The sequence below is a fragment of the Mytilus californianus genome, unplaced genomic scaffold, assembly GCF_021869535.1.
Source record: "Mytilus californianus isolate M0D057914Y unplaced genomic scaffold, xbMytCali1.0.p SCAF_1, whole genome shotgun sequence".
NCBI classification, from domain to species: domain Eukaryota; kingdom Metazoa; phylum Mollusca; class Bivalvia; order Mytilida; family Mytilidae; genus Mytilus; species Mytilus californianus.
Window position 1 is genome coordinate 133,636,866 of NW_026262581.1, and position 13,590 is coordinate 133,650,455.

At 30.4% G+C, this 13,590-nt stretch overlaps 1 protein-coding gene across 1 annotated transcript in view; it reads left to right on the forward strand.

The window, feature by feature from the left end:
- Positions 1–1,857: 1,857 nt before the first annotated feature.
- The window catches only part of LOC127735281 (serine palmitoyltransferase 1-like), a 28,539-nt gene continuing 16,806 nt past the window's right edge, over positions 1,858–13,590 (forward strand). The window contains exons 1-9 of the mRNA XM_052245408.1: positions 1,858–1,982; positions 3,455–3,559; positions 3,967–4,070; positions 5,587–5,680; positions 5,992–6,064; positions 6,485–6,617; positions 9,763–9,892; positions 12,474–12,563; positions 12,978–13,085. Coding sequence (XP_052101368.1) covers positions 1,899–1,982; positions 3,455–3,559; positions 3,967–4,070; positions 5,587–5,680; positions 5,992–6,064; positions 6,485–6,617; positions 9,763–9,892; positions 12,474–12,563; positions 12,978–13,085 — 921 coding nt within the window. The 5' untranslated portion in view covers positions 1,858–1,898. The remainder of the gene's footprint in view (positions 1,983–3,454; positions 3,560–3,966; positions 4,071–5,586; positions 5,681–5,991; positions 6,065–6,484; positions 6,618–9,762; positions 9,893–12,473; positions 12,564–12,977; positions 13,086–13,590) is intronic.

The following is a 13,590-nucleotide window of genomic DNA, read 5'->3' on the forward strand; positions in this document are numbered from 1 at the left end:
AATAAAAAATAGATATTAGTCATGAATCATATTTTGGAGTGTGGCCACTGTTGAAGATCCTCATAGATCCAGGCGTGCTATTGGTATCATGTGCATTTCTCACTCATTTTGAGTAATAGGTTAAGATGTGTTAAGATAAGATAAGGTATTTTTATTAACCAATCATGGTGCCAAAATACAATCAAATGAATTATTACAAAATAAAGCACAGTAAATGATTAGAATGATTAGAGTGATTAAAGAACATTTAAACAAACACATGTATACACATTTAAACAAAGTAACATATAAACAATATCTTTTGACAAAACATAAAGTTTTTTGGAAACCACTGTGACCTGGAGAAAATACGTTTTCGTAATCAATTTATAGACCAGGCCTATGGGAGACAACAACTGATCGATTTTTAATTTTTATATTTTTCAAACTACATTCTTCAAAAAGCGAGTGCAATAATTTAGATTAGTTTGAAGTAAACAAATCTTCAGATGAAAAGAATCCAAACAAATTTCATCTCCTCAAATAACTTTGAAAATTTTTGAATTTATAATTTAAATTACTCGGCATGTATGTGAGATCCTTGATAGGCCAACAATATAAAATAAGGAGATGTGTTATGATTGCCAATGAAAAAATATCGACCAGTGACCAATGTTCATCAGACATGGTTCACCCGACCTCGACCTCATTTCATGAATCAGTGATGAAGGTTAAAAGTTTCGTGATTACACCTGTTTCTCTGAAACTATAAGCAGTAGGTTAGCTGTGTTTGAAATAATTGTAATGTGTACTTGTCCGGCATGCCGGTTTCACCTGACATCGATATCATGCTTCATTGGTTAAGTTTTTTGTGATTAGGTCTGTTTTCGTGCACTTAAATCAATAAGTCAACTTTCTGAACTTGACCATTTACATGATTCATTGGTCAAAGTTAAGTAACAATGGTTAAGTCTATTTTTTCGACATTTAGGCAATAGGTCATGCATTTGGTGCATGGAATGAGTGTATAGTGTACGTGTTCATTTGACAGAGTAAATCTGACCTTAATCTCATTTTCATGGTCAAGTTCAGTCGGGTTTGCTGGGACTATTATAGTAATATATTATGTCCCAGTGTTTTTCAGGTTTTAATGCATGACAAAATTTCATGAATTATCATTTTAGCAGCTTTTTTGTGTGCATGGTTTTTTTTCATTCGAAATAGTGTCGTATCTCTTATTGTCAAGTTCTTACCATCTACCAATGAATAGTCTTTCTGGGGCCATCTTTTTATTTGTATGAATTTTTAGCAATTTTATTGTGTAGAAACAAATGTTGAATAAAATACCAGCAAGACATCTGTCTAAGTAAGTAAGTATTTTGATTCGGCATATTGACAAACAATTTAAACGCTTTTCACCGAATATAAAAAAATATATATCCTACAATTGCCTAACAAATAAAACAAAGAAATAAAACATGCAGCATGCAAATAAATAGTTATAAAAGCAGCATGCAAATAAATAGTTATAAAAGCAGCATGCAAATAAATAGTTATAAAAGCAGCATGCAAATACTGAAAAAGTTATAAAAGCAGCATGCAAATAAATAGGTTATAAAAGCAGCATGCAAATAAATAGTTATAAAAGCAGCATGCAAATAAATAGTTATAAAAGCAGCACCATGTAAACCCTTGTGTCTTAAGTTGGATGGTATAGAATAAATCTGTGTATAATTTATGCCTAAATCGATTTACTACTTTCTAATATTGTTCGTAATTGTGCTATTTATATAACAATCCTGTTTTGGTTATCAGATAAACTTCTTAGTTTTATTCGGGTATTATCGGGATTCTAAGATTCGTAAGACCTCGAGACTTTCCATAGTTTACAGCATAATTGGCATACCGTACATGACAACATGATGAACATTATCATGGCCACGAACAACTCCTTTTTACCGAAATCTAGTGATATGTACGAACTGATAGAGTCTTTTTTACAGGTAATACACTGAGGAAGTTGTTTTAAAGCCAGTACAAATGATTTGATACTTATATGTCAACCACCTGTTTAACCAGGAACATATATATACTGTTCCCAGGTTTAACCTTTATTTTCTAATATCATATTTTTTTCAGATGTTATGACAAAACGGTTATGTAATTTTGTCACATAAATCATGTTTACTTTGACCAGTATGTAATGCAAATGAAAAGTAAAAGATTTATTCTTGATTGACTGATCTGGGCGTGAATGTTGTATTGTGCGTTCAAAAATTGTAACTATGTATCATTTACTTGTTTTGTTTGCTAATTGAGCCACCCTCTTCAAATAAAGTAAAAAACAAAATAGACAAGAGGAATCTAAAAATTATAGACCCATAACATTAACTTCTTCTTGTCTCAAAATATGTGTGACTATAGTTTGTTTTCCAATTACCATGATTACAGATTTGATTCTGTTATAATTTACACACTTTTATCACAGTTTTTTTCCCTTTGCAATTGCCAATACACAAGATTCTGATTACAATTTTATGAATGAAATGCCCCTGATGACCTTGGCTTATTTGTAGAAAAAGTGTTGTAGGACATTTTGATATAAAGCTATTTGATTTGTGACATCAATTTTTCCTGGAAAAAGCATCAATTGGCAGATCATGTATTCTAGACTGGTTTTATACCAGACAAAATTGGCTGCTTTCCATGCTAAGCATGATGAGTTGAAAGTGATGAAAAGGCGTTTTAACCAATTTTTGATAAAAATAATGAATATTGATGTCAAAAGTTTTTAGTATAACAAAAGATTAAATAGAATGAAAAGATGTGAAAAACTTAATTACAAAGATTACACACACAATATGGACAGATAAATTTGGTCTTTATGTTAATGAAAATTGTGCATGCAACTAAAAAAATATTCTCTAATTAAAGGATCAATAACGGTATTAGCAAATTGACTATTGGATAAACTTATTTTCAGGAACTTATTTAGAGTTTTCTTTAAAATAAATAAAATAATGTGTATCACATATTGTATATGTTTTATGTATTTATTTCATTGTGATCAATGAAAATACCAGAAACTTATTAGATTTGGCTTTTCATGCGAAAATTTAATCAAGTTTTGAATTAGAACAATAATGTTAACATTTCATTGTATTTAAAGCTAATGTTTAGCCAAAATATCCGTTTAAGAAAATTTTACAAGTACACAGAAAAATTCTCAACTTGAATAGTAAAAATTGACAGCTTTTAGTCTTATTATTTTGGAAGTAAGCACAGTTCAACTTATATCCATGTATACATGTTTATTTTTTTTTTATCACAGATCTCTTCTTGCCCCATGATATTTCTTAATATTACAAAAATGACTGCACTTTATGTACTGGTACTACCGGTACATGTATGTGAAACTGGCGATTCCTCAAAAAATAAAATATTTCATCTGCCATCACTTATTTTCTGTTTTCAGGCTCCCACATACCACCTGATATTTGAAGCTTTGTTAATAATATGGATTTTCAAGCTGATATTCTTTTCCACAGAATATCGTCCAGAATCTGTTCTGACTGAAAAGGTAAGAATGAATCGATATACATATAGTTACAAATGTTGTTTAATGTTTTACATGTGTAAACCAGAGAACATGGTATTGCAGGAGAGTAAATTTGGCCAAAATGATGTTAAAAGATATGAACATACTTTGTGCTTTTGAATTTAAACTCTATTTTACATAAGCTTAAAAAGTGGTGATTTAACATGTTACATAGCAGTCATAGTTTGTTTTTAGTTTGTCTCAGTATGTTGAAGAGGGACTATTGGAGTACACTTGGGCGTTCCTAGCCATTTCTTAGAAACTAATAAACTAAATTAGAATTTAACAATTTTATGTGCAGAGACATCTTGGAAAATTTTAGAATGTAAAGAATTTTATCTTGAAGTTATTTGACAAGCTTTTTGAAAAAGAAAGCTACTTTGTTGTAGGAGAAAGCTGAATTAATTGAAGAATGGCAGCCAGATCCATTGGTTCCTGATGTTGATGAAAATCATCCATTACTACAAGCAATGGAGAAGAATATTATATCTGGGTTTGTTTCTTTTTAGAATATTTATCGGCTATTTTAGTTTTCACTCCTGTAATTTCTATGATCTGCTGACAGATGATTTGTTGGAATAGCAAGGATAGATAAGTAATTTATTTTGATGGAAGTATTACTGTTCCTTGGTAATCAGTTTCCAAAACTTTCCATGGAAATTTAAAGTCCAGAAATCACAAAACATATATTGGATATACTTATTCATATTCTTAAAAATGCATTTATATGAATAATTAAAAGAACACTTGTACATCCTTAAAAGGCATTTTTATACAACCATTTGACAAGAAAGAAAACATACATTTTTTGCTTATTAGTTATTGAGTGTTAATTTATTCTTTAGAAAATATGTACATTTGACATGAACAATAGTTTTAGAAAACAAAACTTTTTTTTTCTTTTTAGTTATTTAGTGATACTCAATTGTTAAACAATTGACCTTTGCTGAAGTGGAGATCAGTCTGTATTAATAGCAAAAGATCATTAGCTCTAGTGGTTATAATTTGTCGCATATACAAATTGTACGGCATAATAAATTCCCTTTCCTATAAAGATTGGTAATTTTGGTTGTTATAATTTTTGTCTCCCTTCTACAGAGTTGAAAAAGCCAGACTTAGGCATGCTGTTTCCAGCAGGGGAAGCGTCAACAATGTATTAGTTTGTGATAAGGTCATTTTTTTGGGAACCAATACATGATATTTGGTATGCAGTTGTATTAGCACTGGCACATCTCACTTCCATGGAGATTATTTGGCCCCATCACCTGAGTCAATTCTGTTTAGTTTACATTTATAAGTTTGTGATAAGGTCAGTTTAAGGGAACCATTAGTGGTAGGTCAGTGGTATTTGGTATGCAGTTTTAGTAGCATTGGCACATCTTATTTCCATAGAGATTATTTGGTCCTGCCCACTAGGTCATGGTCTATTGAATTTGAATATTTTTCTTAGATTACATTTTAAAGTTTGTGATAAGATCAGTTTAAGATAAACCACTAATATTATGTCAGTGATAGTTGTATAAGCATTTGCAAGTCTCTTTTCCATGGAGATTACATGGCCTGCCGTTTCATCATAGTTCATCGACTTTAAAACTTTTACCTATTGTTTAGGTTAATTTAAAGGGAACCACTTATGTAATATAAAGATTATTCAATGTAAGTCAATGGTATTTGCTATTCTGTTTTATAAGCATTGATATTTCTCATTTCCATGAAGATCATTTGGCCCTGCACCTTCAGTCATGGTTCATTGATTTTAAATGTTTTGTATAGTTTACATGTTTAAATATTGCCATTTTACTATCAAAATTACGAAAAGCAATACACATCTCTGTGTCAACAGTTTAACAGTAATGTATGTAAAGGATCTCACTCCAAAACTCAAACATAATCAATATTAAGGGGGGGATAAATTTTAAATTAAATAAGTTTTACTGGAGTATAACACTTAAGATTTTCATGCTTGTCAGTCATTATAATTATTTTTTTATTTTCTGTTTTATTCATAGCAAACCAGACAAATATGTGATGATAAATGACAAATCCTCCTTAAATATGGCAACACTGAACTTTTTAGGAATGGCTGGAAATGCAGAAGTTGAGGTATGTTTCAATATAGTAAAGGTAACATAGACAGACTTACAATACTGTACTTATCACATAAATATGGGCAAGTTTCAATGAGCCAACAAACAAAAATTCTCAAATAAAAAAAAAACGAAAGAAAAAGATTGTATGACAATAGCTGATAATGTGAAAATATTTATTTATAGACTCTCATATGGAAATTTAATATTGTTGAAAATATGTGAATTCACCAACTCAGTGTTTCTGGTTTGGATCAGAAGGAATAAAATAAAATACTCAATAATATTACATTTGTAGTTTCAAAGTTTTCTATGTTTATTCTTCAGTCTGCAGCCATTAAGACACTGAAACAATATGGAGTAGGATCGTGTGGCCCTAGAGGTTTCTATGGAACTATGGGTAATTATTTCTGATTAATCAAGAATTTAAATGAAGCTGTTACACAATTTTCAACTTAAATAGCATATAGATACAGGTTCTTCTAAAAGCAAAAAAAAAAAATGCATTACATGTACTTAGAATTTAACAAATTTTGAAATATCAAAATATCAAAACATCAAGGTACCAAAGTTTACAAAAAGTTATCAGTAATTCAATTTTATATATGCTGCTTTATTTATATTATGTCTTGTATTAAATTTGAATCTTAACTGAGCTTTGAGATAAGTATTTCATAATGCACAGATTTAGTGGCACCAATTTGATTCTAAAATAAGGAGTAAAAAGACATAGGTTTATCTTATTTATGTAGGACTATTTTTAGATGATTTTGATTTAATTCTCTATGGTTGTGTTATAAATGTTTGATATATTTTCCAGATGTCCATTTAGAATTAGAAGAGAAATTTGCCAAGTTTATGTATTGTGAAGAAGCAGCTTTATATTCCTATGGTTTTGCAACCATTGCCAGTGCCATCCCTGCCTATTCCAAGAGAGGAGATGTTATATTTGTGTAATGTATTAAATTTATATGTGTATAGGCAAGGGTTTGAAAAAAAATTCACACATTATGCCATTTCTTACTGTTTGTTGAAACTAGAAAATCTTGTGCACATATATGAAATTTTAATCATATTTTGCAGAGCTACTGCAATTCATAGCATCTTGATATAAGGCACAAACCTTCATCATGTAAACAGTCTTGAATAGGTGACCCTCAGGCTTACATGCTATAAAAGGAGGGATGCTTGAATTGCAGGATTCTCCCTAAATTTCAGTTTTATTATCTGCCATTATCCTTGACTTCTCTAAGGAGATGTAATTTACATGTAGTGTATCAAATATGTTACATATATAGACAGTGCCATCCCTGTTTTTGCTCAGAAGTTGATATTGTATTTGTGTAATGCACTACATATGCTGCATAAATAACCAGTGTCATAAGAAGTTGTTACATTTGTGCAATTTATAAAAAAATTATGCATGTATTTTAATCACCATTAATGTCTACCTTAAGAGAGGTAATTTAATATCTTTGTTAAAAAATAGCAATTTTATATTTTAAGGAAATATATAAAGAGTATAATATGTCTTTTAAAAAAATAATATCTGTATCAACCTGAGACACCAATAGATGTATTTACACTTTTGGTATTTAGCTGAACTTTATCTCTAAATTAAATTCTGACAGCAAGCAACAATCGTTTTTCATACGCCCGTTTACGGGACGTATTATGGTATACCTCTGTCCATCCGTCGTCAACATGTCGGAAATTAACTCAAAAACGCTTTAACCAATTTACATAAAACTTTGGTGAATTGTTTATATCTATTGACGTGAGCTCCCTTTTGTTTTTTATAAATTTTAGATTCTACGTTTCCGAGTTATGGGTTTTTATTCATTAAAAAAAGGGGGATTTTCCAGTTTTCCAACAATAACTCAAGAAAGCTTTCACCAACTTGCAAGACATTGTGGTGAATTGTTTATATCTATTGACATGAGCTCCCTTTTGATTTTTATATATTTTAGATTTTACGTTTCCGAGTTACAGGGTTTTATTCAGAAAAAAGGGGGATTTTCCAGTTTTCGGACAAAAAATCAAAAATGCTTTCAGCAGTTCGTATGAAACTTTGGTGAATTGTTTATATCTATTGATGTTAGCTCTGTTTAGAATTTTATAAATTTTTCATTTATCATTTCTGAGTTATGGGGTTTTATTCATTAAAAAAGGGGTGATTTTCCAGTTTTCGGACAATAACTTCAGCAGTTCTTATGAAACTTTGGTGAATTGTTTATATCTTTTGATGTAAGCTCCGTTTAGAATTTTATAAATTTTTAATTTATCATTTCTGAGTTATGGGGTTTTATTCATTAAAAAAGGGGGGATTTTCCAGTTTTCGGACAATAACTTCAGCAGTTCTTATGAAACTTTGGTGAATTGTTTATATCTATTGATGTAAGCTCCGTTTAGAATTTTATAAATTTTTAATTTATCATTTCTGAGTTATGGGGTTTTATTCATTAAAAAAGTGGAGATTTTCCAGTTTTCAGACAATAACTCAAAAATGCTGTCAGCAATTCTCATGAAACTTTGGTGAATTGTTTATATCTATTGATGTAAGCTCCTTTTACATTTTCATAAATTTCTAATATGACATTGAGACTTAATTGAACTTTATTTGTTTATAGTCAGACAACAGATTTACTAAGTATTGCGCAACAGCACAGTGTATTGCACAACAGCAAGAAATCTTTAATTGAATATAAATTCAATTCATATAACCAATTTCAAGTTCTTTGACTACATTTATTCAGAAACCTATAATATGTCAAATATTTAATTACAATCCAAATTCAGACCTGTATCAAGCTTGAATATTGTGTCCATTTTTGCCCCAACTGTTCAGGGTTGGACCTCTGCGGGCGTATCCAGCTGCGCTCAGCGAAGCAGTTTTTTAATTATGTCATCAATTTGTTAAAATGGTGAAGAACCTGTGTGATTTTATGTAATGGCAGACTAATTTGCATACAAGTGTAAATATGTCAAAATGATTATATTGGTTGAGGGTTGACAAGCTGTGTTAAATCATAGATGTATACATCTATGGTTAAATAAACTATATTATATATGCCTCAAGTAGATGTTTTTCATGTGGGTATTGACATGATTCAGGGTTTGATAAACCCTTTGAAACCGTGACAGATATCAATATCATCACAGCTGGCAGCACAATTGCCATTGATTGTATTACACATACAATTTACTTGTAGTTACTACTAATTATATAATAAATGAAAATAAAATTATGAGTAAAAGGTATGTAATAAGTACTAAATATCCAACAGTTATAAAATCCTTAAATCATCATTTGAAACATTCCCTTTATGACATTATTCAAATATCATGTATGAAGTTACTGAGTTAAGTACTCTAGTTGATACTGTTAGAATGTTTTATTTTTACACAGGTGATGCTATATATGTTTTTACACAGGTGACGCTCTATGTTTATTTAATCATTTTATACTGTTATAATGTTATATTTTTACACAGGTGATGCTATATATAAATAAGAAGATGTGGTATGACTGCCAATGAGACAACTCTCCATCCAAGTCACAATGTATAAAAAGTTAACAATTATAGGTCAAAGTATGGCCTTCAACACAGAGCCTTGGCTCACTCCAAACAGCAAGCTATAAAGGGCTCCAAAATGACTAGTGTAAAAGAATTCAAACAGAAAAAAACAACGGTCTAATCTATATAAAAAACTAGAAATGAGAAACACCTACATTGTAAGAACCACACCAACAAACAACAACCACTGAACAACAGGCTCCTGACTTAGGACAGGTGCATAAAAATGCAGCGGGTTTAAAATGTTTATTTATTCACTTTATACAGTTAGAATGTTATATTTTTACACAGGTGATGCTATATGTTTATTTAATCATTTTATACAGTTAGAATATTATATTTTTACACAGGTTATGCTATATATTTTTACGCAGGTGATGCTATATGTTTATTTAATCATTTTTTTACAGTTAGAATGTAATGTTTTTACACAGATGATGTTATATGTTTATTTAAGCATGGAGGTACTATGACTTCTAGAAGCAGTATTATATATAATTAGTCATTTGTATTTTTACAGTGATGAGGGTGTATGTTTCTCTATACAGAAAGGTTTGGTAGCCTCTAGAAGCAGTATTAAATGGTTTAAACACAATGACATGGAAGATTTAGAAAGATTATTACTGGTTCAACAGGATGAAGATAGAAAGGTAGACTGATGTTCTTTAAACTATTTAAAAAGCAAACAGTTTACCATGTGTCCAACCATCAGACTCAATTAATGTTTTGTAATTTAAAAGCAAAAAATCAAGGGAGTAAAGCAGGGCTTCCAAAAAATATTTGTGCCAGCCGGACATTTTTTGTCTTATCCCGATTTTGATCCCTTAAGACTACGTAACAAAAGGCAATCATGCTAATCAGTTGGGCATCATATAAACAATGAATGATTGACATAAAAACGATATTAAACTTGACTTTTGTTACAAATTCGCTGTACTGACGTAAATTGTTAAATTGACAGTGCATCATTGGAAGTGTGCAACATTAGCGTACTAATATCTGCCTTAGAATCTTTATTTCTGCAAAATTACGTTGTCAAAATCATCCCTGTCAAAATCTTTACTTTCGTTTTTGAAGGTACATTTTCTCATACCGGATGTTGACTTTACAATGGTAAAACACGGACCAGAGACCGATACGAAAAATCTGTTTACGTTTAAAAAGCACAGTGGAGTTTAAGTAGCTCCTTCCAACGTTATTTCTTCAAGAAAATACTTGAAATGAACGTTAGATAAAGGTATCAATGATAATTTTAGTATTTTTGAAGAATTTGGATGCATAATTAAATCTCACAACTGCGCACATTTGCATGCGTTTTGTAATTTGTTCAAACAACATGGTCCTGACGCTTAAAAGATTTATAACTACCTTTTAAAAATTTTCATCAAATCATATTTATATACATATTTTTGATAATTTAAATCTTTTTGATTAAACTAATTAGATGCAAACCGCTGAAATCTATAAAAATAACTTCAAATAGACCTATCAATGTCCGGTACATATTAGTTTACCTGTTACCTGAACAGGTAAATTTCAACTGTCTGACAACTAATTAACCTTGATTGTAATGAGAGGGTATTAAAGTAGGATTTGTTTTGATAGTACTTATTCACCATGTCACTTTTATGACCGGAAATGTGGCTGTTTAAGGTAAAAGGTTGGCTCAAAAAGATCGCAAAAACTTCAATTTTTTTCTGAATTATGTTAAAATGGCAAAACTTCGTTAAATGTCCGTTTCAGGTTTGGCACAACAAGTCATATTTATTATTTATCGGTCATGTCCGGAAAATACGACCGTTTTGGAAGCCCTGGAGTAAAGCATATTTCTTGAGATTTTTTTATTTTTGTACAACAGAATAATATTATTACAATCATAGTACTTTAAACAGAAGTTGGAAGGTCATATAAAATCTTTTCTGGTTTTGGGCACTTTTTATAGGAGTGATGTGGTTTCTGAAAATATGAAGGTACTTTGTTTATTTGCCAAAGGTATCAAAACCATCTTAGGTTCTCTCTCTTATGTTTGCATCAGGTGTTTTGGGATTTCAGCAGTGTTCTCCCCATGCTGATATGATGCTGTGGTCCTGCAGTGCCTTCTAAATATTTTTGTTGTCCTGCATTGCTTACATTTGCAAGCTGTGCCTTAAAAGATAATCTTGCAGCATGTTAATTTTCATATTTAATTATGAACTGTTAAGTTGCTGAGAAGAAAAATCAATATTACAACAAATTACCCAACTATTGATTGACTCCATCTATCTATTACCTGTATTTGCCTTATCAGATTGCTTAATTACATAGATTATCATTGAATAGATAAATATTTTTTCTTGGATACTTTTTTCAGTGTTTCAGGGGTAGGATTAGGGAAAAGATCGAAATACAACTATGAAACGTTACACATGATTAATTAATGAATTAAATATCAAATTAAAAAAAATGGGAATTGATAGTTTGGGTCAGAATGTGAAATTTTGTTCTTAGCAAAAAAAATTCTCTTTAATTGTCATGTTTAAAAAAATTAATCAGTTATGCCTGTATTGGTCCTTGCACCGGAAAACTACAATTCATTGTCAATAGTTCAATACAGAAACGCAGCAGCATGTGTATAATATCACTAGTTAATAATTTCCTTGAACTTTACTTTGAAGACTTTGTCAGGTTTCTACCTCACAAAGAAAAGATTGTGACAAATACACACGGAAGCCATTTCAAAATGCGGATGTTGGTCAGCTGTTCATTTTAATTCTTTTGTTTTAATAAATTATATTCCAAAAATTACAAACTGCTTAATAATACAATATCTTTAGAAAGGAGCAGATGCACCAGACATGAACATATCTAAAGCTGTTCAGCACTGAAAGGCTCGAAGGAACAGGAGAATATTCTCTTGAAATTACTAAATTTGGACTCTTAAATTGAATTTTAACTCTATAAATGGACTATAAATGTGTTTTATATGTGTGCAAAATGATTGTATTTCATTTTATGATAATTTATAAATAGTGTTCATAACTAAACACCTAGCCTGTCAAAAGCTTCAAATTTCATATTGTATTTGTGAATTTTGAGTGTTTGTTTCGCGTCATAGTAGTTTACCGCAAAAAGTGGTAACCCCCTACAAGTTTTTGCACCTTCAAAAATTTCTGGGAAGAAATGTTTCAGCAATTGTATAGATTTAAGCAATAAATTTTAAAAATCCCTGATTAACATCTTTATATTACACAGAATCCCAAAAAAGCCAAAGTAACAAGGAGATTTCTGGTGGTAGAAGGATTATACTTTAACCATGGTGATATCTGTCCACTGCCTAAAATTGTAAGTACAGTGATTATTTCATTTCTTCACCTCAATGATTTCTAACAGATATTCTTGGAAAAAGATTGTGAATTATTTACCATTTATAAAAAGGCATTACCTCAAAGCAATTATAACCCAGGAGTTGGGAAGAATTATTGAATTGTAGTCTCATATTACATAAATAAATTGTGAAATTTCTGCAGATAGTAACTTATTTTGAGCTTTAGTAGGTTTTTATATTAAAATTCAAAATGTGAAATTGCAGTGATACAATTATACACGATAGTATAGCAATAAATTTAATTTTAAACATTAAGTGCTAATATAAGTTTGTTGATCAGTTTTGATAGTTTACATCATGCAGTATAGATATAAGTAATTCTGTTAGTCAAATATAGGATAAAATTTTAAAAGAAGCTGGTATTTTAATAGGTTGAACTGAAGTGGAAGTACAAATTGAGACTGTTTGTAGAAGAAAGTTTTTCATTTGGTGTTCTTGGGGCCAATGGAAGGGGAATTACAGAGCACTATAATATATCTGTGAGTATTATATCATCACTCAGACATACAAACATGTCCTATAATAATGAGACATCTATCTACCACAGACTATACTCGGGGTTTCCCCTGGGTCAATTTTCTTTTTCACCACCTCTTTCTCAAAAAACAATATATTTTCGCCACTTTAAAAAAATTTCGCCAATTATTACATAAACATTCGTTTAAAATTTTCCTTCTTTCTAACAAAAACTAATTCAGTTTGCTGTATTGTTGTCTATAATTCTACATATCTACTTTTGTTGAGCCTGCGACTTCTATCGCAGAAAGCTCGACATAGGGATAGTGATCTGGCGGTGGCGGCGTTAACTAACTTCTTAAAAGCTTAATATTCCAGAAGGTAGAAGACTTGGATGTTTCATACTTTGTATATAGATGCCTTATGATATAAAGTTTCCGTCTGTCATATATCCATTGTCCTTGACCTCATTTTCATGGTTCAGTGACTACTTGCAAAGAAAAAAAAATTTTTGTAATGTTAATTTCT